The sequence below is a fragment of the Electrona antarctica genome, assembly GCF_951216825.1.
Source record: "Electrona antarctica genome assembly, chromosome: 1".
NCBI classification, from domain to species: domain Eukaryota; kingdom Metazoa; phylum Chordata; class Actinopteri; order Myctophiformes; family Myctophidae; genus Electrona; species Electrona antarctica.
This window is the reverse complement of record NC_136806.1, coordinates 41,870,718-41,893,209: the sequence shown is the minus strand read 5'-3', so window position 1 is coordinate 41,893,209 and position 22,492 is coordinate 41,870,718. Positions and strand designations below refer to the sequence as shown.

The 22,492-nt window shown below is 42.8% G+C and overlaps 1 protein-coding gene across 3 annotated transcripts; it reads left to right on the top strand.

The window, feature by feature from the left end:
• Positions 1-485: 485 nt before the first annotated feature.
• Positions 486-22,449, top strand: tnip1 (TNFAIP3 interacting protein 1). 3 transcript variants are annotated; one of them, XM_079504387.1, is made up of 18 exons: positions 486-620; positions 2,353-2,536; positions 3,342-3,500; positions 3,628-3,719; positions 4,057-4,116; positions 5,619-5,846; positions 8,198-8,292; positions 8,482-8,623; positions 8,869-8,961; positions 9,094-9,159; positions 14,938-15,069; positions 15,247-15,375; positions 15,573-15,698; positions 17,190-17,315; positions 17,437-17,520; positions 18,026-18,151; positions 19,440-19,524; positions 19,849-22,449. In XM_079504387.1, exons 2-18 carry the CDS (start codon positions 2,389-2,391, stop codon positions 19,911-19,913), a joined length of 1,956 nt encoding a protein of 651 aa, XP_079360513.1. In that variant the 5' UTR covers positions 486-620; positions 2,353-2,388; the 3' UTR covers positions 19,914-22,449. The 3 variants fall into 3 exon arrangements, with proteins under 3 accessions (XP_079360513.1, XP_079360512.1, XP_079360514.1); XM_079504386.1 differs by having other exon boundaries at positions 17,936-18,151; XM_079504388.1 differs by lacking the exon at positions 18,026-18,151.
• The last annotated feature ends 43 nt before the right edge of the window (positions 22,450-22,492 follow it).

Sequence of the window (22,492 nt, the reverse complement as noted above, 5' to 3'; positions counted from 1 at the left end):
TGGGTGTTTTAATGTTTTCTAATATGGCCCCCTTTGAAAAAAGTTTGGACACCCTCTAGATCAAGTCTCTTTAGAGTCAAAAGACCAGAAAACAAGTAACAACGTGTGGTGTGACTTGTGTCTTAGTTTGACAAAGGTCTACTCTAAACAAATCATAAATAGTGTTTTAATATTGCTGCTCGCCCACACGACTCCCATTCCTTATGTCCAGTCTGTCCACCTGACCTATCACCTGTCACCTGTCTGACCCAGCTGTCCACCTGGCACTTTGATTGATTGATTGAAGTATTTATTAACAGTTTGCAGAATTACAGTACATTTCAAGCACAACTCAATACAAAAACTGTTAACTGTGGACGACACCATAAAGCATTACACTTGCAATAGGGTCATCATCAGGCACTGAATCAGATCAAACGTCAACGTCAAACTTTCTGCATCCCATATTCCCAGTGCCTGGAACGTGACGTGTCGGTCCGCTCCTTCTTTTATATACTCCTTGGTTTACACAGCATCATAGAACCACTTCCGCAATACGATTTCTGGGCAGAAGAAGAAGAGAGGCCACTCAAGCTGAAAGGTAGCAGGGCAAAAAGAAGGAGACACCTCTTTGTTCTACGGTTTGTCGTTTTAAAACTCAGACATGTTTACTTGAAATGAAGCGGTTGTGTGATTTATGCAGGGACTGTTGTCCTGTCCCCCACGCACTGTGTAACGTCAGCTAGACAGCAGCCAGCTAACGCTGTTGCTAAGCTATTTGCATGACAACAGCGAAAACTAATATTAGCCGTCATTAGCCAACACAGGCTAGCTTGTATTGTAGCAGACACTTGTTTATTTTCCAGCCCGATGGTTTTTGTGTTAGACCTACAGCTATCCTCTATTGTTTTTACTTTAGCTTACTACATTTCCCAGGATGGTATCTTACCTAAGATTCCCAATGTAGCTAACATGAACGTTGGCTCACATTTGCCAGATGTTGCCAGTTGGAAGCTAGGAGGCTTGCATGGCAACTGTATGGATGCTTCCTTAAATAGTACTAGGGAGGGAGGGAGGGAGGAAGGGACGCTGATGTTTCTTTTGTTGCCATCTAGCCCTGATGCAGGACCATCTGGTTGTGTAGGTATACTTTGCGAGAGACGACCTAGTCCTACTGTATATGATGATCACAGGGCCCTGTATCAGGGCAGGTATCCACAGGAGAGACAGCAACCAAAATGGTTCTCAAACATTTTCATGTCAAGGACCACTTGAAAAGGCTTTGTGCCAGGGAGAGAATATTTTTGTTTTTGGATGATATTTTGGTACAGAATTCTACCTACTGTACATGGTGATAACAGTGAGTGGAGCGAGTGAAACCTATGATATGACTAGTCATTCTTATAATGTTCTTTCATTGGTTTAACTTCTAGCTGTTAAATAATAGTGACATTAAACTGTCCATTTTGCTGGGCGCTGCAGGGAAGCCCCTCAAGGACCCCTGGGGGTCCTCAGACCCCACCTTGAGCACCAAACAACTAAAGGGTCCTGTATCTGAGATAGTTGCCATCCTGCATGACATGATATCGTCGCCACTAACCTGTCAATTGGTCCTTATCCTTTTTGCTGACTGGAACCTTTAGACATCACCATTCAATGAATTATGAACGAAGAGAGGAAGCGAGGTCGAAAAGAATCCAAGGGGGTACAGTAACTCTTTACACAGGATGTCTGGTGCATGAAACGTAAACCACTGTCATCATGACCAGTGACGGGAGCATTACATCGCTGTGTATTTCTCAGTGACTGTTACAGTGGAGTTCCAGTGTTGTCAAGACTTGGCAGTTGGCAGTGATGAATTCACCTCATTCAGTGCTTCTGTTAAACATGTGACTTTATGATGCATGATCACTGGCTTGACATTTGAGAAATTTCATTGCTTTCATGGCCTATCTTTCTTTCCTTTTATAATGTGGTCGTGTGCATTCAAGTCCCTTTTTATAATGTGGTCGTGTGCATTCAAGTCCCTTTTATAATGTGATCGTGTGCATTCAAGTCCCTTTTATAATGTGATCGTGTGCATTCAAGTCCCTTTTATAATGTGATCGTGTGCATTCAAGTCGCTTCCATGAATTTATTTTTGCAGAAGTCCCCCAGTGTGATGGTGCCATTCAAATATGACTCTTTGCATTGTAAATAGCGAAGTGCGAGGAGTGATACTTCAGAGATATTATGTAACACAGTATGCTCTTATATTGAGGGCCTCTGCTGCTTCCACAGTTGTTTGTTTTCTGTTAAGGGCAAATGGCCATGCATATTTCTTTTACAGTGTCCAGTAACCATTTTTAAACAGTTTGTGTTGTATCTTCTCAGTTCAGAGCAGCATGCCTTTTGAGTGACACAGTGGCGATGGAAGGGAAAGGCCCGTACCGCATATACGACCCAGGCGGGAGTGAGGCGAAGGCCAGAGAAGAGGCCGGCGGGGGAAGCAGCTATCGACAGCTACTGGAGGAGAACAGCATCCTAAGGGAACGGATGAAGGGACTAAAGAGCTTAGGTAGGTGCCTAAAAACAGCATGGTTAAATCATGGCTGTGGACTGAGGGCAAGTGCCAGCTGTTCACTGACATTGACTGTTGTACACACTGCTGCAGCCATTTTGCGCTTACCTCACATTTGGGGTAGGTGGAATTTCATTTCATTTCATTTCATTTCCGCGGTGGTGCTGGCTCAATGCACCACCGCTGTTTGCATATGGTCAAATAGTGTTGACATCGTGTCCTGACATTGATTTGTATGTGTGCAAAATTGTGAAATGTATGTGGAGAACCTCCAGGTTTCTTTTGTAGTCAGTCCTAAATTCTTGTCAGTACAGAAGTCGTCTTGTAGATTCATGGAGCTGCATTTAAAATGCTTCTGTGAACTTCGAGTGGACACAATGCAATTTTTTTTCTTGGAACTGCATCATGCAATGGGGAAGGGATTAGGGATGCCATTGTCTTGTGCCACAAAAGGAGGAATGCCGTGACACCTGATTCCGTTTACCGATATCGTGCCGCTGTGATGTCGCCATGTCAGGGGAGCCTCCCTCAAGTGAATGTTCTTAGAACGTCTCATGGCTCCTTTCCTTTCATGAGTCACCCAAAAGATACTAAGTTACAACAAAGCTAAGTTCTCCTGAAGCTTGTTCTTCACCACATCCTATTTGATGGCTACTCATCGAACGACTCGTTAATCTGCTTACTTTGTCTGGTCCCAGTGACGCATGCCTACACTCTCAGGTTGAAATTAATTATTAAAATAGGTTAAGTGATATGTTAAGATGTCAACGTGTGCTCAGTGATTATAATGTGTTGTGTATAGGAGACCTGCTGGAGGAGTCCCAGACAGAGGCCTCAAAGCTTCGTCAGAGAGTAGAAGAGCTGGTGAGAGACAACGAGGCCCTCAAGTCGTCCAGCTTTGCAGCCAGCATGTGTATGGGCGTTCACATGGAGTCCCAGGGGACGTGTCACACCTTCACTGGTAAAGATAACTTTTGCTTGGCAAGCCACAGGCACCCATATTGCACATTGCAGCCATGTATGTTGCTCCAATATAACTTTCTGCTCTATGGATACGCAAGGTTAATATTAACTCTGGATCTTTCCAGGCCAGGGTAAGCCTCGTGGAAATCCCAGTGCAGACCAGAAAGAAGAGCAGCCGTGCTCTGCGGGGAAGGCTCTCCAATCGGAAAAGCCCAATGTGAGTTATGTTAAGAGGAGTACAAGTGACGAGTACGAGTGACTGTCAGTTGTATGTTCAGAGCTTTGTTTGTGTTTTTTTATGAGTGAACAAACAGGTTTGTGAAGACTGTACTGTATGGTAATGATGTGTAACATCAGGTGTTCCTTTGGATGGTTGTCTCTGCAGGTATTGGGAGGCTCAGTCTGTGGTAAACCAAAACAAACGCATGTGTGTTTGTCCTCAGAGGCTCACCATGCTATGTTTTGAACTTGAGGCACCGCTTGTCTTGACTCTTGAGTAGTTTCCCCAGGAATGTGACCCCTTTCTCCATGTTCTTTCATTAACTTATTCACAGGAAGCCTTAACAGAGTTTGAGGTTGTTAATATGGAAGAGAAGACATCGGATGCTCTTACTGTAAGTACCTATCCTGGATATATGTAACAAATAATATTGGACATAACTATCCCTGCTTTCTGATGGTCATTGATCCCACCCATGTGTCCCCTTGTTTTTTTGTGTGTGTGTGTGTCTCTTGTATGTAGTGTTAAGCCTACTTTTCTGTCATTTGATGTATTGTTGTGTTGTCTTGTATTTGACCAAAAAAATCCAAATAAAGTATGTAAAATAAATAAATAATAATAATATCCGGGATTATCCGCAGGCATGGTCAAATATCATGGTTCTCTGAATAGTCTTAGTGCTATTTTCCCCCTGCTTTTTCCATAGTATAACATTGTTATTTCCATTGCATAAATTGTAGTTCTGCAGCAGGTTTAATTAGAAGTCATCATTAGATTTATCACAATGCTCTTGATTCTAGTGGGTAGACCTAGGACAAGATCTAACATCAACATTGATATTTTGACAATGGTAGGATTTTCACATTTCTTGAATAGATAGATCAGCTATTTTTGACAATTGTTGTGAAAGATAAAAAAAATAGGCCTAAATTGAACCAGGAAAAAACACTTATGCCCTATAAAGTTAGTACGATCCAAAATCCCAGACCATATCATAATATTGATATTATATTGATCTATTCACCCAGCTCTACTAAATTTAGAGTTGCTCCATGTATATGAAAGCTAAATGTTTTTTTTTGTTCATGTTTTATTATGCAAGACAGTAGACCTTTCATATACAATATCACCCATGTGCTAGGGCTGAAACCTTTCATGCTGGATGTTGTTCCATATTATAAATAGTAATAATTATATATATTCACTATATATAAAAATGCGGTCCAAATAACATTATTATTTTACCATCATTGTATCTACTATATTTATCGATAAAATATTCAACATATTAATCGGTTATGAAAATAGTTGTTGGTTACAGCCCTAAATATATAATATCTATCCATCTTCGTCCACTCATCCGAGGAATATCTTCCATCTAAATTCATCTTGTGCTCTGTGTAATTAGTTATGCTGTATCAGGAACTCATCCTCTGGGTGGTGACTCAATGCTGTTAGCTCCAGCCTGACTCAGCCAAGGGAAAGTCCAGAATTATTACTGACCAGAATTACTCCAATGATTCACACACAGCGTCCCAGTCAATGCCTTAACAAGACACTGTTGTTGTGAGAATGTAGTTGTCTTGTCACATGGTTCACCAGACAGTCGCATGTCTTTAAACTCTAGACACAATTCCAAGAATATACACAACAAAATTAAACAATTACATCCTTTATTCTGGTTGATTGCCTGTGGTGTGGCTAAATTTGTATGCATCTTTCAACAGTGTGATGGAAAATACTTTTGTAATTCAACACTGCGAAATCCCATTCATAATGCTAATCATCTCCTTGTTGAGACCCCCATTGACTGCTCAAATGATGAGTAATGGAGCTGTAATGTGTACTTGACCCCAGTGACTCAGCAGCTGACTCTTTGTGACTGTGCATCAACAGACAGGAGCAGCAGCCACGGTTACGGGAGCCGGAGTGATCCCTTTGCTCATCCCCCAGGAGAACATGGAGCTGGCCAGCCAACTCCAGAGACTGGAGAGCTCCTTCAGCATCTTCGCGGAGGAGTCTAACCCGAACCAGCTCCTAGCCCACCTTGGCCGCATGGCTGTGGAGTTTCACCATCTGTCCTCCAAGGTCCAGAAGAACGAACAGAGGACGTCCCTGCTGCAGGTGACCAGCCAGCAGATCGATTACCTTAAGCCTGATTTATACTTAACACAATCCATGCCATTCTCGAGATATCTCGTGGAAAGCTATTAAGCCTAACTTGGCCAAACATGAGAACGAGATACTCCTGCCTGTGCACTGACCTTCACAGCTGGAGCTGGTCTCCAGGCACTGCTTAGTGGCTGCCTACTGCGCCTAATAACGTACAAGGACATAGGCCTTGGTGTTAGGGTAAGGCAGAAGATGAAAAATAAGTCCTGACAGAATCCTATTTGTCAACATTACTAGGGAGCACTATTCTATTTAACAGTAACTGTCAATAACTTAGTGAAATTCAAAATAACATTTTATTTTGTCCCTGATCTAAGTAATTTGATATTGAGTATACTATCTGCCAATACAACCCCTGATCGGACATTATTCTATAGACACTGAATATTTTCCGTGCTGTGCGTTAACTGGCGAGTTCAAAAGAGAAAAACATAAGATTGAAAGGAGAGATGAGATGTCCAAGCCCATGCATGGCCGTGATTACTGTAGCCTGTCTAATTATGTCTCACCTTCACAACACGTCACTGATATCTTGACACGCCAACTAATATTCACATTGTCAGTAGGCTATTATGGTAAATGGTAAATGGTGCATTTATATAGCGCCTTTATCCAAGGCGCTTTACATAGATTGTGCATTACATTCACCCATTCACACACACATTCATACACCGATTGCGGCGGAAGCCATGCAAGGTACCAACCAGCACATCGGGAGCAATTTGGGGTTCAGTGTCTTGCCCAAGGACACTTCGACATGTAGACAGGAGGAGCCGGGAATCGAACCGCCGACCCATGGATCATTGGACGACCTGCTCTACCTCCTGAGCCACAGCCGCCCAATTATTAAAGCTTCTCCCCCTTTCTATCGCTCTCAAAGTGCACCAAGTAGACCGACATCTGTATTTTCCCACAAAATGCACTTATTTTCTTGTTAGTGCTAATGTTGCCCAAAAATCTATGCTTGTAGATATATATATAATCGCACGATAAGAGTCTTGCGTTAATGCAGCACGTTAGCGCCGATAACGGCCCAGCAGTGATATATATATATCACTGCTGGGCCGTTATCGGCGCTAACGTGCTGCATTAACGCGAGACTCTTATCGTGCGATTAAAAAAATATATCGCCATTAATCTATTCTCAAAGTTGGGTCTGGGAGCTGGGTCTCTGTAACTGCAAGTGTAGCCTTAGCCTGCTTCAAATGGACCCTTTTCTACAAATGGACCATACTCAACATATTGAACACCTAACTGTCAATGAAGAACTGTCTCGTCCTTGGTTCAGGAAGAAATGTGTTTATAGTATATAACAAAAAATACATTGCATGGATGCACCTGGGACGTATCCTCAGTGATGTATCCTGAGGTCAACGGGGTTTCGGGTCTACCAACAGCATACCCCTCACTCAGGCGACCCAGTCGGGGTTGATCAAATACCGACTTACGTCCCAGTAGCTACCCTCGATCAGTCCATCAGGGAATGAGCAAGGCCACACAATCCGTTGCTCTGGGAACTACTCTGCCGGGACTGGGAGAACCAAATTCTGGTGCGTGGAAGGACTAGGCTCTGTGGGTTGACTCCTGTCCGGGCCCCTCCTACGTCTCACCAGGTCCACTCCTGCTCTCACCAGGCCCAGGACCTGTGCGTTGCACCAGACTCCCAGCACCAGGCACTTCATTCAGGAGTGGTGGATTATAATGGCCCTCCTAAAGGCCTCACCAAGGTTTGTTGGGCTTCCTCCGCAAGGAGGACACAGGCTGGTGCGCTAACCCATACTGCTCACCCGGATGCCGTCTACATTCCGGCTGTCACCCGTCTCTCCGGTGGTCACCAGACTATACCCGGTTGTCTAGTCTATTCCTATGAGTCACTATAAATTGAATAACTATAACTAAAAATACATCGCATGGATGCACCTGGGACGTATCCTCAGTGATGTATACTGAGGTCCTAGAGTATACTACTCTAAATTATATAATGTACTTAACTTTATATTAGCTTAATTTTGAAAACCCTGTCTTTCAGTGTTTGAAATGTTATGAATATTAGGAGGAAGGAAGGCACTGGAGCAACTCGGACAGTTTAAGCCCTTATTTTATTATCCGGGTGCAAGTAAAAATAAAGTTGCTCCAGTGCATTCCTTCCTCCTGTAACCGGTCCTGCCTCTGAGATGCACCGCGGTTGGAACTCCCTTATGAATATTAGCTTAGTTTTGAAAATGCTACATTTCAGTCTTTGAATCGTTGAGTACATGAATAAGTCAAAAGAATGACCAGGCTATTGATGTTTATCCTTTTAGACGCTGTGTGAACAGCTCAGACAGGAGAACAATGAGCTTCGCAAGAAAATGGAAGAAGATCATCAGTTCAGGAATCGAGACTTGGAACAGCTGAGGTGACTTGGTGGTATTGTTCGTATAACTCAACAAGGGACACATTTGTCGAACTAGTTTCTGTTTTACCTTGTAATGTACACAGTTGACTTCATCAAAGACAGTTTGCCTTACTTTTGGTGTTCCTGAGGACTTTGTTGTTTGGCCACAGAACCTTTGTTGACTTTAGGTTTCTATTCTGACTGTTCCAGGCAAGAGAACCATAAACTTAAGGAGCTGGTCACAGAATCGACACCGCCGGCCGACACAGCTCCTCCAGAGACCCGAGAGGAGCCGGTAAAAGACGAAACCCCCAGCGTAAGATCCAAGGTGGAGGTCAGCACACCGCAGAAGGTAAACATTATCTCTGTCATGTTGATAATTTAAAATTTCATTCCTTCACTTTGTAACATTGTTTTTGAAACTTACCAGTAAATTCCATCAATGAATATCTTTCCTTAAAAAATATATTTTTTATTTTTCTGTGCATCGTTGTGCCTCCCAATTTGATATTGGCAGTAATGCAGTGATGTCAGCAGTGGCATTGTAGTGGACTTGCTTCTTTGGGGATTTAGGAATGTTTCATATCCCCCCTCCAGAGTGTGAAAGCTGCAGACAAAACCCAGACGAAACCTTGTGATCAGGAAGTGTATGAAAAAAAGATCAAGCTTTTGGAGAAGCAGAGAAAGGATGTGAGTGTCTTTCCTACACCGTCTGTCCTCTTTTGCGACATAGGGAAAATCTGTGTGTAATTAGTTTCCTTTATGTACGTACACTCACTGCGCTGTCATTATTTTCATTGTCAACGACCTCTTGTACTTTAGGTGCTGGAGGTGAACAAGCAGTGGGACATACAGTGGAATTCCATGAAGTCACAATTTGAACAAAAGGTACATAATGTTTCCTAAAACTGAAATAAAATCCAGCCAGTTCACTTAACTAATAATGAATTAACTGTAACTAACTGTAACTTAACTGTAATTATTTTTTGTAATTATTATGAACCTCCCTGCCACGTGTTGTAACTTTAGCCCTTACAGTTTCAGAGAAATGTGAGTTTTTGCATTTTCCCATTTATAAGTCAATGGGAAAATGTGCCTGCTTAAAATGGAAGTTTGGATTGCTCCGTTTCATTAACACAATCGGTGCCGGGATTTCTTTCAAAATAACAGCTCGGGGGCCACGCAGATATGGCCGCTTACCTCTAACATTATGGTAATCATCGCTGATGATCGCTCGCGTTCATATTTGGAACGAGAGGCATGTTGAAGTCAGAAATGTAGATCTTAGTATATCCATCTGATCAAAACCATGGAGAGCTCCCTAGATTAGGAGATACGAGGCATTCTTTCTGCAGCGGTAAACGGGGAAGTGAACGGCCTTGGAGTTCAACTAAAAAATAAAGAATTCAGAATATTCTTCTCATTTGATATCATTGAAGATGCTCTAGGACAGAGGCGCCCACACTTTTGTGACTTCAGAGCTACTTTCAAAATGCCCAACTAAACGAGATCTGTTCCAGACCCACAGGAACACACCCAGGGTGCTGGCCCGATTCCGGCGAGCCGCCCCGCATCTGAAACGGTTGAGAAATGACAGTTACCGTGTGGGGGTCCCTCTACTGTACTGTACTTACTGTCACTGTACTGTACTGGCACACCCAAAATCACCATATATACAGTTAATATGTGTGTTTATGTGTGTGTTAGGTTGCGCACAGGTGGTGAAAAACAACCATGCTGTTTTCCTGCTCAGACGCACCCACCCACCCACCCAGCCACCCACCCACCCAGCCACCCACACACATAGTCACTTAAGTGGTTGCACCACTTAAAAATAACGCAGTTCCGAGGTGGCGTCCTATGAAAGTCACGATAACAGCCTATGGCCCACGGCCTAACTGTTCTTAGATCAGGTACAACAAAAGTGTTTTCTTTTCAAAGGACCATTACACAGTCTGTACACGTTTCTGTTGTATTCACAGCTTCAGTGAATTGTACATAAACACAGACTTTTTTGTTGATACAAAAAATACATGTTAAATCTATTAAACATAATTATAATGTAACGTCAACAAGAAAATAATGCCACAGCAAAACGTGGTGTGTTGTATTTGACATCTCAACCAATGTCAATCAGCTGGTTGAATATCAAATGCCATATACTATACTGAAATTAATGGAATCCAATGGCTTCCTTGTAAATTAGAACATATTACAACATGCTTTGGAAAATGGTCATCAGTAATGGCAGGATAGTAATGTTAGTCAAGGGCAAACATGCCAAACCACCGCTTTGGTCCTTTAACCGTGTGTGTGTGTGTGTGTGTGTGTGTGTGTGTGTGTGTGTGTGTGTGTGTGTGTGTGTGTGTGTGTGTGTGTGTGTGTGTGTGTGTGTGTGTGTGTGTGTGTGTGTGTGTGTGTGTGTGTGTGTGTGTGTGTGTGTGTGTGTGTGTGTGTGTGTGTGTGTGTGTGTGTGTGTGTGTGTGTGTGTGTGTGTGTGTGTGTGTGTGTGTGTGTGTGTGTGTGTGTGTGTGTGTGTGTGTGTGTGTGTGTGTGTGTGTGTGTGTGTGTGTGTGTGTGTGTGTGTGTGTGTGTGTGTGTGTGTGTGTGTGTGTGTGTGTGTGTGTGTGTGTGTGTGTGTGTGTGTGTGTGTGAGTGAGAGATGACGCGACGTGTTGTGTAATCACAAATCGTCTATAATGTCATGACCAAAATATTGACACCAAGTTAAAAGTACTCACGTCTGGTCAACTCGGTCTGACTCTTGTTGGAAGTCATTTACCTCCCCAGATTTAGGTTTACTCATTCTTTGCCTGAATGTTCTTTAGTGATTAGCCTGCATAGCATAAAACACTACCTCCACAACTTGCCAGAGATGGTTGAAATAGACACTCATAAAGTTAAAACAATGTTCATCTATGAAGAGTATAGTGTCCTTTTGCAATTCTACACTAAATACTTAAATTAGGTATCCTGTCAAAATGTAACAAAGAAATGTATTTCTCCCTAAAGCATTTGTTAACTCGAGTTCATGTATAGAGGAGAATGTCCTCTGCTGCAGCAGTTAACTTGTGTTCAAAGTCAAACTAAGTAAGATGTAGGCTACCTATTCCATAAGTGTTTTCCATTGTACTATTATTTCAGCCCCCTGCATGTGTACAGTGGCTATCTGACTCTTGTTTTTGAAGAGCTTGGTAGCTTAAATTGTCATGTTTGTAATTATAGTAAATGTCAAACGCTTTACTAAGGAATTTGATGTTAGCCATTATGTTTCTGTTGCTGGTAACTTTGATGTGGTTGGTCACTTGCCCTGTGACAGTTGTGAATTAATTTGTTGAAAGTTTGCCATATTAATAACCTGTCAGATTCTCTGTTCATATAAGAATCGAGTAAATTGCGCATTTAATATTGCACAGCACAACCAGAAAACATGGGAAAGAAAATGCCATTGTTTAGTCTGAATCTGTGTTGGCAACCGTTGTCTCTATAGCACTTAAATTATCTACTTGAAACTAAAACCGTGCTAGATGCTATTTTAAATGTTTTCCATCATTGGAATAACACAGGACACCATTTCATGATTTGTGCAAGACTTCTACAAATGAAATGTGTTAAAGTAACTCCATCTCCATAACAGACTCCATCTGTTATGTTTGTGTTAACTGGAGCAGCCGTGTGACACTTGTCCTGCAGTGGCATACTCTCTGAGCACGCTCACCACAAGGCTAGTTGCATCTCACTTGAAAATTCCCCTCACCTCTCTGGTACCCACTGACTTCCTGCTGCGGTGCAGTCAGGGCAGCAGAAGCGCACGCATACACGTGCACGCGTTCTCACAAGCTCACACATTCAGACTGGCGCCCACGCACAACCTGGCAGCACACATTCACACGTTTTTGACGGAGAGTTGGGACACCATGCAACATTTGGTTTAACCCGCATACCACTCGATATATCCATTTACGTCATTAGGCCACGTCTGTTTTTATTTTTTGCAGTCAAGGAGGGGTATGTTGCTGCAGCATATTTCATCATACTGCTCATCTCAGAATTCAGACTTGTTCAAAGCTATAAAACATGAGCACAATTAGACTGCTATGTAGTCCATGAGCCAGACAAGTTTTCATTACAAAATAAGTGGGCAAAACCATACCTATATTAAATTGTTTATAGGGTCAATATAAGTAAATTAATATATGATAACCCTTCCACAGGAGTAGCTTTTTCATATTTATCACACATTTTGTTATTTTCACCTATATACAGGATAAAAATAAATATTGATCACCATGAAACTTCCCTAGTTTATTGATTACATGAAGACAATGATTTATCGTATTACAGGTTTTCTGAAAATAAATTAATTAATATTTAAATATGCAAATTAGGCATTTTATAGGAAAATATCCCCGATTTTGACTAACTTTCCAGAATCAAACTCGGCTTATTGGATAAAGCCAGAGTCAACATTCTTATTTCATTTAGTTAACATTTTAAAGTCAAATGTTTTAAACGAGGGAATATTCAATGACACACACGTTCCACACCACCACATTGGACCCACGGTTGTCCAGAACCGCGCCAAAAAGGCCTATGCCCGGGCTGGCCTATGGAGCTGGCCTGTTCTGACCTCACAACACTCCATATTTGGGCATGCCTGACACAGAACTCCATAAGCTGGCCTGTTCTGACATCCCAACACTCCATATTTGGGCATGGCTATACTGTAGAATATGTCAGGCATAAAAGGTGCACAGATACTATATGGGTGGGGAAAGCATTTCCAACTTGCATCGTTCCAAGTAGGCCAGTGCCCAATTTGGCACCGCTGTAGAGGCTCCAACAGGCACCGCTCTAGTTGCATAAAATAAGAAAATACTGTGAGCAGGCATAAAATAAACACTTTGGTGGCCCAAATTCGATAAAAAACATGTTACCCTTTTTATACACCAAGTCAAAATGAACTAATGGTTTGCTTCATATGACACGAGTTTGAAGAACCAAATGATCAGTTTATCAAGTAAGATTAGTTATGTGGAAATGTATGCAGAAAGTGGGGACCCAGAAGGCAGACGGAGGCTGTTGTATTGGTGAACATTTCATTTTTACTTTCCAAAAATATATAGAGACAAATACAAAAGAGGAATGAATGACAAGGCCAAGGAGGGGTGTGGCAGGGAGAGGGTTCAGGGAGTTCTGGGACATAACAGGGCTAATGCATAGCAAATTCAGTCCTCTATTTCCGAGTCAGTCAAGTCTGCCTCTGTGATAATCAGGTCCTCTTCTTGGTTAGTTATTGCATGTTTGTAATTTGCACATTGAAGTGCATTTCAAGCCATTGGTCAAGCATGTGCATTCTGGGAGCTTGCATTTGCGACTGCAGTTGCAGGACAGCAGCTGCAACACTATATCAGGAGTTGGAGTCGATCCCTGCATCCATTCGACAGTGAGCCGACCATCATCATTTCTGGCCCTGCCATGCTGAACTGGGCTGGTGTTGTTGAAGACTCCCTCTCCAAATGCCAGCCTGGTAGTTGGCACACATGGCATGCATGAAAAGACAGTCCTCACATGGTGGCAGCTGGCTCGACTCAAGTGCCCCACGTTATGCACAGAAAAAAGCTGGTGGCGTAATGTGTTGATGTTCTCTGTTGTTGTGGATGCCGAGTACAATTTGCATGTGAAGACTTGCAGCAAAGACTTATTTTCAAATTATTCAATTTGTGTTCAGAATTTTGCATTAAAAAGCCATTTAAGCATATATGAAAGTATTGACTAAGTAAAATAACTATTCTAATCAATTACCCATACATTATGCAGAAGGGTGTGCTTATAGGTCTCTACACAATAATGGCTCAAAAGTTAATCATATATTTGTTGTAACAATGTGTGTGTGTGCGTGGTAATATAGGAGTCCACATATTCAATGCATGATAACGACCACTAAGATATGTCTCTGCAATGGTTATCATGCCAAACTGAAGTAGAGATGCACAGCAAATTAAAAAAAAATCACACCTGCTTTGCCACCCATTTGATTCTATAGCTCGCCCTGGCTCGTGTTATACTATAACAGTGTTTCTGATTGTATCTCTAGAGTTACAAAACGTACGAACACATGTTACCACTCATATTAAAGCTTAGAATGGTGAGCAGTCTTCTATAGCCATTAGGAACACACTTCGAAAATGGGGATATTTATAAGCCTTAATTTCAATTTCTTGTGTGCAAAATACTGCATTAAAAGGCCATTTAAGCATATAAGTTTTGTGGAAGTAAAATAACCATTCCAATCAATTCCCCATGAAGTATGCAGAAAAGTGGTTTCATTGGTCTCTGCACAAAGTAAGGTTCAAAAGTTGATCCCAATGTGCGTGTGAAAATATAGGGGTGCATGTATTCAATGCATGATAACTACCACTAAGTATACAAAAATGTAGAGATGTACAGCTAGTCAAAAATTCAAACATTCATTCATTTGCCCACCCATTTCGTAATTAACGCGCAAATTAGGGGGGTCTGGCTCATGGTGATATGTAAAACATTACCTTAATCAGAGTCCTTGTGTCTCTTCATGTTTGTGAGAATTGTTTACTGTCGTCACTGTTGGACATAGTGAGTGCCCTCAAGTAAACAACCTATATACCCCCCCCCCCCCCCCCCCAGATCACTGACCTAAGACAGCGCCTGGCTGAGTCCCAGAAGGCTGTGACAGAGTTGGAGGCAGAGCGTGAACAGCGGCAGCGAGACTACGACAAGAAACTGTTGTTAGCCAAGTCCAAGATCGAAAATGTACAGGTAAGAATACACAGATTGTCTGAAATGTCTTACTGCAAACTGACACTCAATTGAAATAATTTATCACAAATGAGAAATACAAATTAAACACAATATTGAGTGTGTGTGCGCGTGCGTGTGTGTGTGTGTGTGTGTGTGTGTGTGTGTGTGTGTGTGTGTGCGTGCGTGCGTTCTCAGGGGGAGAAAGAGTGTCTGAACACTGAAACTGCTGAGCTGAAACAGAAAGTTCGCTACTTGCAGGACCAGCTGCTCCCCCTCAGCAAGCAGAGAGAATACCAGGAGAAGGAGATCCAACGTCTCAACAGGGTGAGGGTGGTTGTGTGTTTTGTGCAAATGCTTATACGTGTGTGTGTGTGTGTGCGTGCATGCATTTTTTGTGCATGCATGATTATGAATGCATTTTTGTATTCCTGCTCATGCAAATGAGAGAGACAACAAGAGAAGGACAGAATGAAATGGAGACAACTGGTATAAATGTGTCCTCTTGTTTCCCTCTCCGCCAGGCTTTAGAGGAGGCCCTGAACCTACACTCCTCCTCCTCTTCCCAGCAGCCACCTGGACAGGGGGACGCAGCCAGCAACCTAAGAAAGCAGGAACTGCTCACCCAAATAGCTGTGCTAAAAGAACAGGTTAGGCATTAAAACATATCTATGCGCGCGTGCGTGCGCGCGCACACACACACACTAGAGCCAGCCACTGTTTAACGTTTTTGACGACCTCAGTACATCGGTACTGGCAATTATGGCTGCCCAACAGCACCATCTAGAAATGGCTCAGACCGCCATGGGTTTAGCCCTATGCAGCCCTTTAAGAAGCGAGACCGACAAAATTTACGTACTTCCGGGAACACAGAAGCATTTCAGGGGTGCACCCTAGATACATGGTGAAACGGTCCAGCGCAGTCACCAATTTCTTTTATTGAGCTCCAAAAAATAGATATTTTGTATGATCAACTCAATCTGAGCTCAATTCCAATGCAAAGAGTGTTTTCGATCGGCGCTAGGCCGGGACCTGGATGGAATATAACCGATGAGGTCACATACGCTGAAAAAGAAAATCTTACAAAAAAAAAGAAAATCAGTATAAAATCGTATCTCGTCCAATCTCGTCCTTGGTGATCTGTGATCATTAATTAAAGTCGTACAATCCTGTCCTTGGCAGAAAAGGAGCTAGGTGTCCTCCTGATTTTTCAATTTCTTCAACCTGTCATGCAAAATCCTTCAAAAATGATCAAAATGTTTGTGTGTATCTATTTGTCAAAACATGTCAAAACATTGGCATGTGGTGGCCTAGGACTCTCCAAACTCTGGCATTGCTTGGCCTCACAGACACACACACACACACACACACACACACACACACACACACACACACACACACACACACACACACACACACACACACACACACACACCAGTGTTAATTTTGTTGTAGCCTTGCCGAGCCACGAGGCCCATAGGGTAGGAGCCTATCTCCTGTTTCTGTAGCGTGAGGCAGCTTGATGTACAAGTACACCCCCTGGACATGACGCTAGTATGTCGCAGGGACTTACCCCCAATCCAACCCTTGATGCTGAGTGTCAAGCAGTGAGGCACTGGGTCCCACAGTCTTTGGTATGACCCGGCCGGGGATTGAACCCCGACCTCCCAGTCTCAGGGCAGACACTCTAACCACAAGGCCACTGATGTTGACTAAGACTAAAAGACTAAGGTTTTTCAGAAGACTTAGGCCTCACTCACACCTAAGACACACGCAAGACACACTTGTGTCCTGTGTCTTCTGTGTGTTATGGCTGCCTCAATGCATTTCCAATGGGAGTCACATGGTTTCATGACACAACATTGTTGCATGGCTGTCTTCTGCCCCCCCCCCCCCCCCCCCCCCCATGCAACATGACACACAGAACACAAGTGTGTCTTGCGTGCGTCTTACGTGTGAGTGAGGCCTAAATAGGACTAAGACTAAATGGGGTGTTATTCAAAAGCCTAAGACTAAATCAAAACATTCACACACACACACACACACACACACACACACACACACACACACACACACACACACACACACACACACACACACACACCGACTTCACTTCTTACAGTCCCTGTGCTGCTCTTCAGGTGAAGATCTTTGAAGAAGACTTCAGAAAAGAGAGGAGCGACAGGGAACGTATGAACGAGGAGAAGGAGGACTTGAGACGGCAAGTGGAGAGGCTGCAGGGTCAGATGACAAATCTGACCAATCAGGTATCTGTACTAGTAATTAGGCATTGTTATCATTATCATATCATATATCATATCATATATCATATCATATTTTTAAATGATGTAAGCATTAATGGGTGGTCTTATTTTTCATACTTTTCAGCTTCACCAGGCACAGAACGAGTGTCAGAGGGAGCGCACGGAGAGATGTAAGCTGGAGAGACTGCAGATGCAGCATCACAAACAGGTACAAATGAGTCAGTCTTCCAAATGATCTCAATATCAACGTTTCTGAAACGTACATTCCTCTTATGGAATAGCGTTTCATTGAAAGTTTGTGTCTTTTTGAGACCCGAATGCAAACCCCAGTGCAGCAGTACCCCCTTGTGGCGGAAAGCTGTCAAGACACACACAGACTGTACCAGGTGCACACTAGACTAGAGCACTCGATACTCCATGACACAAGCCTCGCTCCCCTCTGGTCGTTTGTTGTCAGTGCTGGGACAGGGACAGAAAGTGGAACGTTTACATCATTCCCTTTGTGGGAGGCGGTGCAGGCAGGCAGAGGGTCTAAAGTCCAGTAGAATCCCCATGCCGTGACTGAGGCAGCGTAGCGGCTGCGTTCTGACGGGGGTCACGTGTGTACTTGTGATCCCTCGTAGGGGCAGCAGCAGGAAAGACGTACCTCAGACCCCACGTCAGGCTCAGTGAACGGCCCGCTGAGCCCTCCATACTGTGGTCCGTTTGTGCAGGTGGGACCGCAGGGCCTGGAGGGCTGGCCTATACACTTCCCCCCTCGGATGCCCAACGCAGCAGCCGCAGCAGCAGCCGCCGCAGCAGCACCGCCTCCCGGACGAGACTTCCAGCCTGTTGCCCCGGTAAGAAACCCACCAAGGCTGGCCGTGTGAGGGAACAGAAAACCGTCCTCTAGCCCTTCAGGGTCGCAAGGGACATTGGTTGACATTTATGTAATGGGTCGTAGGCGCCGCGCGTCATCGTACCAAAACCTAACTCACGGAAGACAGTTGACTGTAGTCAGGCTACCCGCTGCTATATAATTATTATATCACAACATAATGATATATCATTCATTGACCTAAATAGCGTTATATCAACAATAATAGTATGATTAAAAAAAGGTTAGGCTCATGTCTTCTTCAGAAATGACTTTGGACATGTGGAAAACTTTAGTTAAACATGCAGAGTGACTCATTACTTTACCTGGGTAGCAGCATCATCTTCTGATACTTGACTGTTTTGACATGAAATAATAATCCTATACGGTCACCATGTAGCGTTTTGTTTCATTAGCATGAGCGACGGACAAAATAGCCTACAGCTTGTTGCTGCTCGCTGAGCACACATGAACGGTAAAGATAACAAGGTTGGACAGTGATGTCACTGTTACGCATCACAGAAGTAACACAGACTCAAAGCCGTTTATAAATCACAGTCACTGACTCGTCTGCTGACGAATCCTTGGTATTTTCATTCGACCGGACAGTGGACAGGCAACTTTTCACCGCTGTTTGGAAAATCCTGGTGACGGTTGGGAAAACTTGGGATTCCCTACTCGCGTACCAGTGGCACATGTCCGGTCCGTGGACCGGTGGTTGGGAACCTCTGTTGTGGAGTACTAGATGTGCTGAGGGAGGTTATGATACTTTTCCATTGCATAGCCATAGAATCAGCGTGGCTCTACTCTACGGTCCTCAGCTTACTCGGTTTTCCTTCAGTTAGTTTGTTAATGCCCTTGTCGAGTCTGAGCGCACAACAACACAAAAGAGAGAATGTAATAAATTCAAGAAAATGTGTGATTTATTGCTAATGAAAACAGTCTGCAAATCTAATAACGAATTCCTGTCTCACAAACAAAATGTAGATGTCCTCACAAAGAACAAAGAGAAGATACAAAATAAATTGCCGGGGCAGGTTAAGCCGGTTAACCTGACTCCGTCAGATGGGGCAGCAGAGAGTACACTGGGTTCCCCCCTCCTGCTCCCATCTGGGAACTCTCAGGCAGACCAAACGGCCTGGCCAATCAGTGGCAGCTAGAGGCGGGATCAAGGCATACACAGTGCTGCCGCTGATTGGCGGGGTCAGGTTATAAGCCGGTACCATCTAATAGAAAAGTGGCATTGGGTGATGATGTTGTTCTCTGTTCAGGGTTTTCCGTGGCAGTCGTCCTTCCCGCAGCCTAGAGTGGCCAGAGGCACAGGGGAGGGCTCCAGACCCCCACCAGAGAATGCAGGTATACTACAAGTACCAGCTGAATAAAATATACATGCAATACAACATATAACCAGAGATCTTTGAGCGGTGCCTCCGCTCCAGTACACAGCTATGTGTGGCTGTGTCTGTCCGAGCAATACCCCTGGATGGCACTATTGCGCAGTGTCTCACACACACACACACACACACACACACACACACACACACACACACACACACACAGAGGCCAGGGAGGAGGGCTTGTACAGTACAGTACGAGAAGTACAGTATAGTACAGTACTGTTTCAGTTTAGGTAATTTTCTGTGTGCTAACAGATCTTTATTCCCACCACTGTAATTTCAGATCAGTCCACAGCTACAGGATTTGGCAAAAGGGAGAGACAGAACATCGACCCTGGAAAGCACTAAACGAAGCATCGCCGCTTCCAAAGGGAGCGCGGGTAGTAGCATGAACCAGTTTGTTTGAGTTGAAAAAAAGGTGTGATTTTGAACTATAATTTTTCCTACTGAAACTGTAGATATCCTATTGTAATGTTGTTTATACACTTGCGTTTTATAAACCTATTTGTGAAACACTGTTTCGCTATTCTGAATATATATATACATGAAATATTATTTAGATTTTTTTAATCTATTTTTTTTCTTTTGTTTCTTTTTTCGAGACTCAATCTGCTTCATATGATTCTATGCAGGAAACTGAAGTCATTTGTTCAATAGGTTGGCAATGATCAAAATTGATTAGGTTTTTGTTTTCTTCTCAGACAATAATACCTATGTGATTGTTTCTCTGCAAATGTGTAACAACTTTACACTTAGTTTGTTACTTGTAGAGTTAACGGAAGCCATTCCCCAATATGACAAAGACTACATATATTCATTCCTACAATGAATGATTATATATAGGTACATTGACTCATAGGAATTGTAATGTGAATGTTAACTCATTTATGATAATTTCCTCAGTATCATTGATGTTATAGAACTGTCCCATTATGTGTAACTGTTCCAAAGTGATTGTTCAAATACTAAAATTTTGGGAAATGAATTTTGATGGCATCACAGCCAAAACAAAAAAAGGAAAAAAGGAAGAAAAAAAATTCTAAAAAACATGATTGTGATTATTGATAATTTATTTATAATCTACTGTTTTGATAGTTGCATTGACTAAGTGTAAATCATTGTCTTTAGTAATGCTGTTCTTTCTATGTTGTTAGTGTATTCCCAATATATTGTAGCTATTGAGATTGTATGTTTGTATCAGACACACAAAACGTACAGTACATACACATACAACCAAGTTTTGGTTTTAGTATCATTCATATATCAGCATCCGATGGACCTAATCTCATTGATTGCGACACTTTTGCTTTACCATAATTTATTTGATTTGATCTCTCATTCCAATTTGAACACCCGTCTTGCAGTATCCTACTTAATAATGAATAGTTGCCCTCGGCTTAGTCTCAACATTATCTAGCAGATTGAGATCAGTGTTGAGCTACTTAGGCCCTATTTTATACTTTTGAATATTTCAAATATAGCCAATTTACAAGCTTACAATGTGGCAAAAAACCCAAATGTGAAACATTTTGCTTATAATGACCAAAATAGTGATGACAGGTTGAAAGTGGTTGCCATCCCTATATTCTTTGCTCAAAGCATGTTCCGATATGCCACGTTATGAGCTTGTAGATCGGCTGTGTTCACCATCGTACAATGAAGTAAGTTAGTAAGTACTGTAGGCCGGCGTGGCTTATCAGCCCAACGAGCGTGGCTATCCCCTTTTTAATATGCTACAGAGAGCTGGGTGATGGAATGCTGAGGTGGAGCACTACACCTACCGGCAGCTGCCAATACCGCATGAATTAGAAACCTCTGCTACTCATATGCCAGTGCCCGGGGTCTAACCCAGAACCTGGTCTGATAGGCGAGTGCTCTACCGACTGAGTCACCTGTACACAAATGTGCATATTATGTTCTCTCCCCTGGCCCTCACACATGAGAAGCATCTACTTGTGAAATGCGCTATATAAATCCCAGATAATATTAGTGCCCTAAGGTTGAAAGTGGTCGCCATCCCTATTTTCTTTGCTCACAGTGTGGTGCGATATGACGTGAGGCTTGTAGATCAACACCATTGTGTGATTAAGTATAAAATAGGGCTTAAGTGGAATTAACTGCAGCATTTAGACCTTGACCCAGCAGGCATTGCAGACTGTCTGTAAAGGCTGGGTTGCAACAATGTACTGTATGTAGACTGTATAACATTCCAGCTTTTTCCTGTGGGTCTTTATCTGTAACATTATAAATAGCCTGTTTGAGGATGCTTTTCACCAGTATCCAGAGTGTCACAACAGCGCTGCCTCCCCTCAGAGATAAAACAAATACTCTGCCAGGACGTCTGGCTTCGCTTACTAAACACCTCTATGACCAGCAACCCACACCTTGCCGACTGACCTGTGAACTGCTGTATTGCATCGTTAATAAAAGACCCACGCACGCACCCTCACACAAGCTTCACCCCTCTAGATAATGGCTGTGACTAATGTGACGGTAAACTCGCCATGTATCTCCTTTTTTAATCAACCCAATGTTTAGCTGAATATCCATCGAGTTTTCCCTAATGTGTGTATTTCAGACTTTGAGATGGAGGGGCCTCCAGATGTATGTAGATTAAATTAGAACAAGCCTCCATATGAACCAACATGTTATCCACAGGGAACATATTCCTGTTTGGTGAGAGCTGAAATGAGACATTAGCTGAATTGCACTTTGAAAGGTATGCTGTAATTACTGGCAGTTGTATTTTCTTGGTTTGTAGCCTAGTTTTTTTGTTTTGTTTTTTTCTATCTTTTTATTTTATTTTATTTTTTTGCTGTAGGAAAAGCACATTAAAGTGAGAATTTTTGTATTTGACTGGCTTAATAAATATATACTAAATGTCTGTTCGCTTCATGGTCTGGTTTTTCATGGCTTTCTGAAAACTC

Bases quoted from the DNA above. Each gene is read 5' to 3' on its own strand.
- tnip1 (XM_079504386.1), top strand. From the start codon at position 2,389: ATGGAAGGGAAAGGCCCGTACCGCATATACGACCCAGGCGGGAGTGAG. The intron at 3,501-3,627 runs GTAAAGATAACT...GGATCTTTCCAG, and splicing joins GACGTGTCACACCTTCACTG to GCCAGGGTAAGCCTCGTGGA. The intron at 8,293-8,481 runs GTGACTTGGTGG...TGACTGTTCCAG, and splicing joins CGAGACTTGGAACAGCTGAG to GCAAGAGAACCATAAACTTA.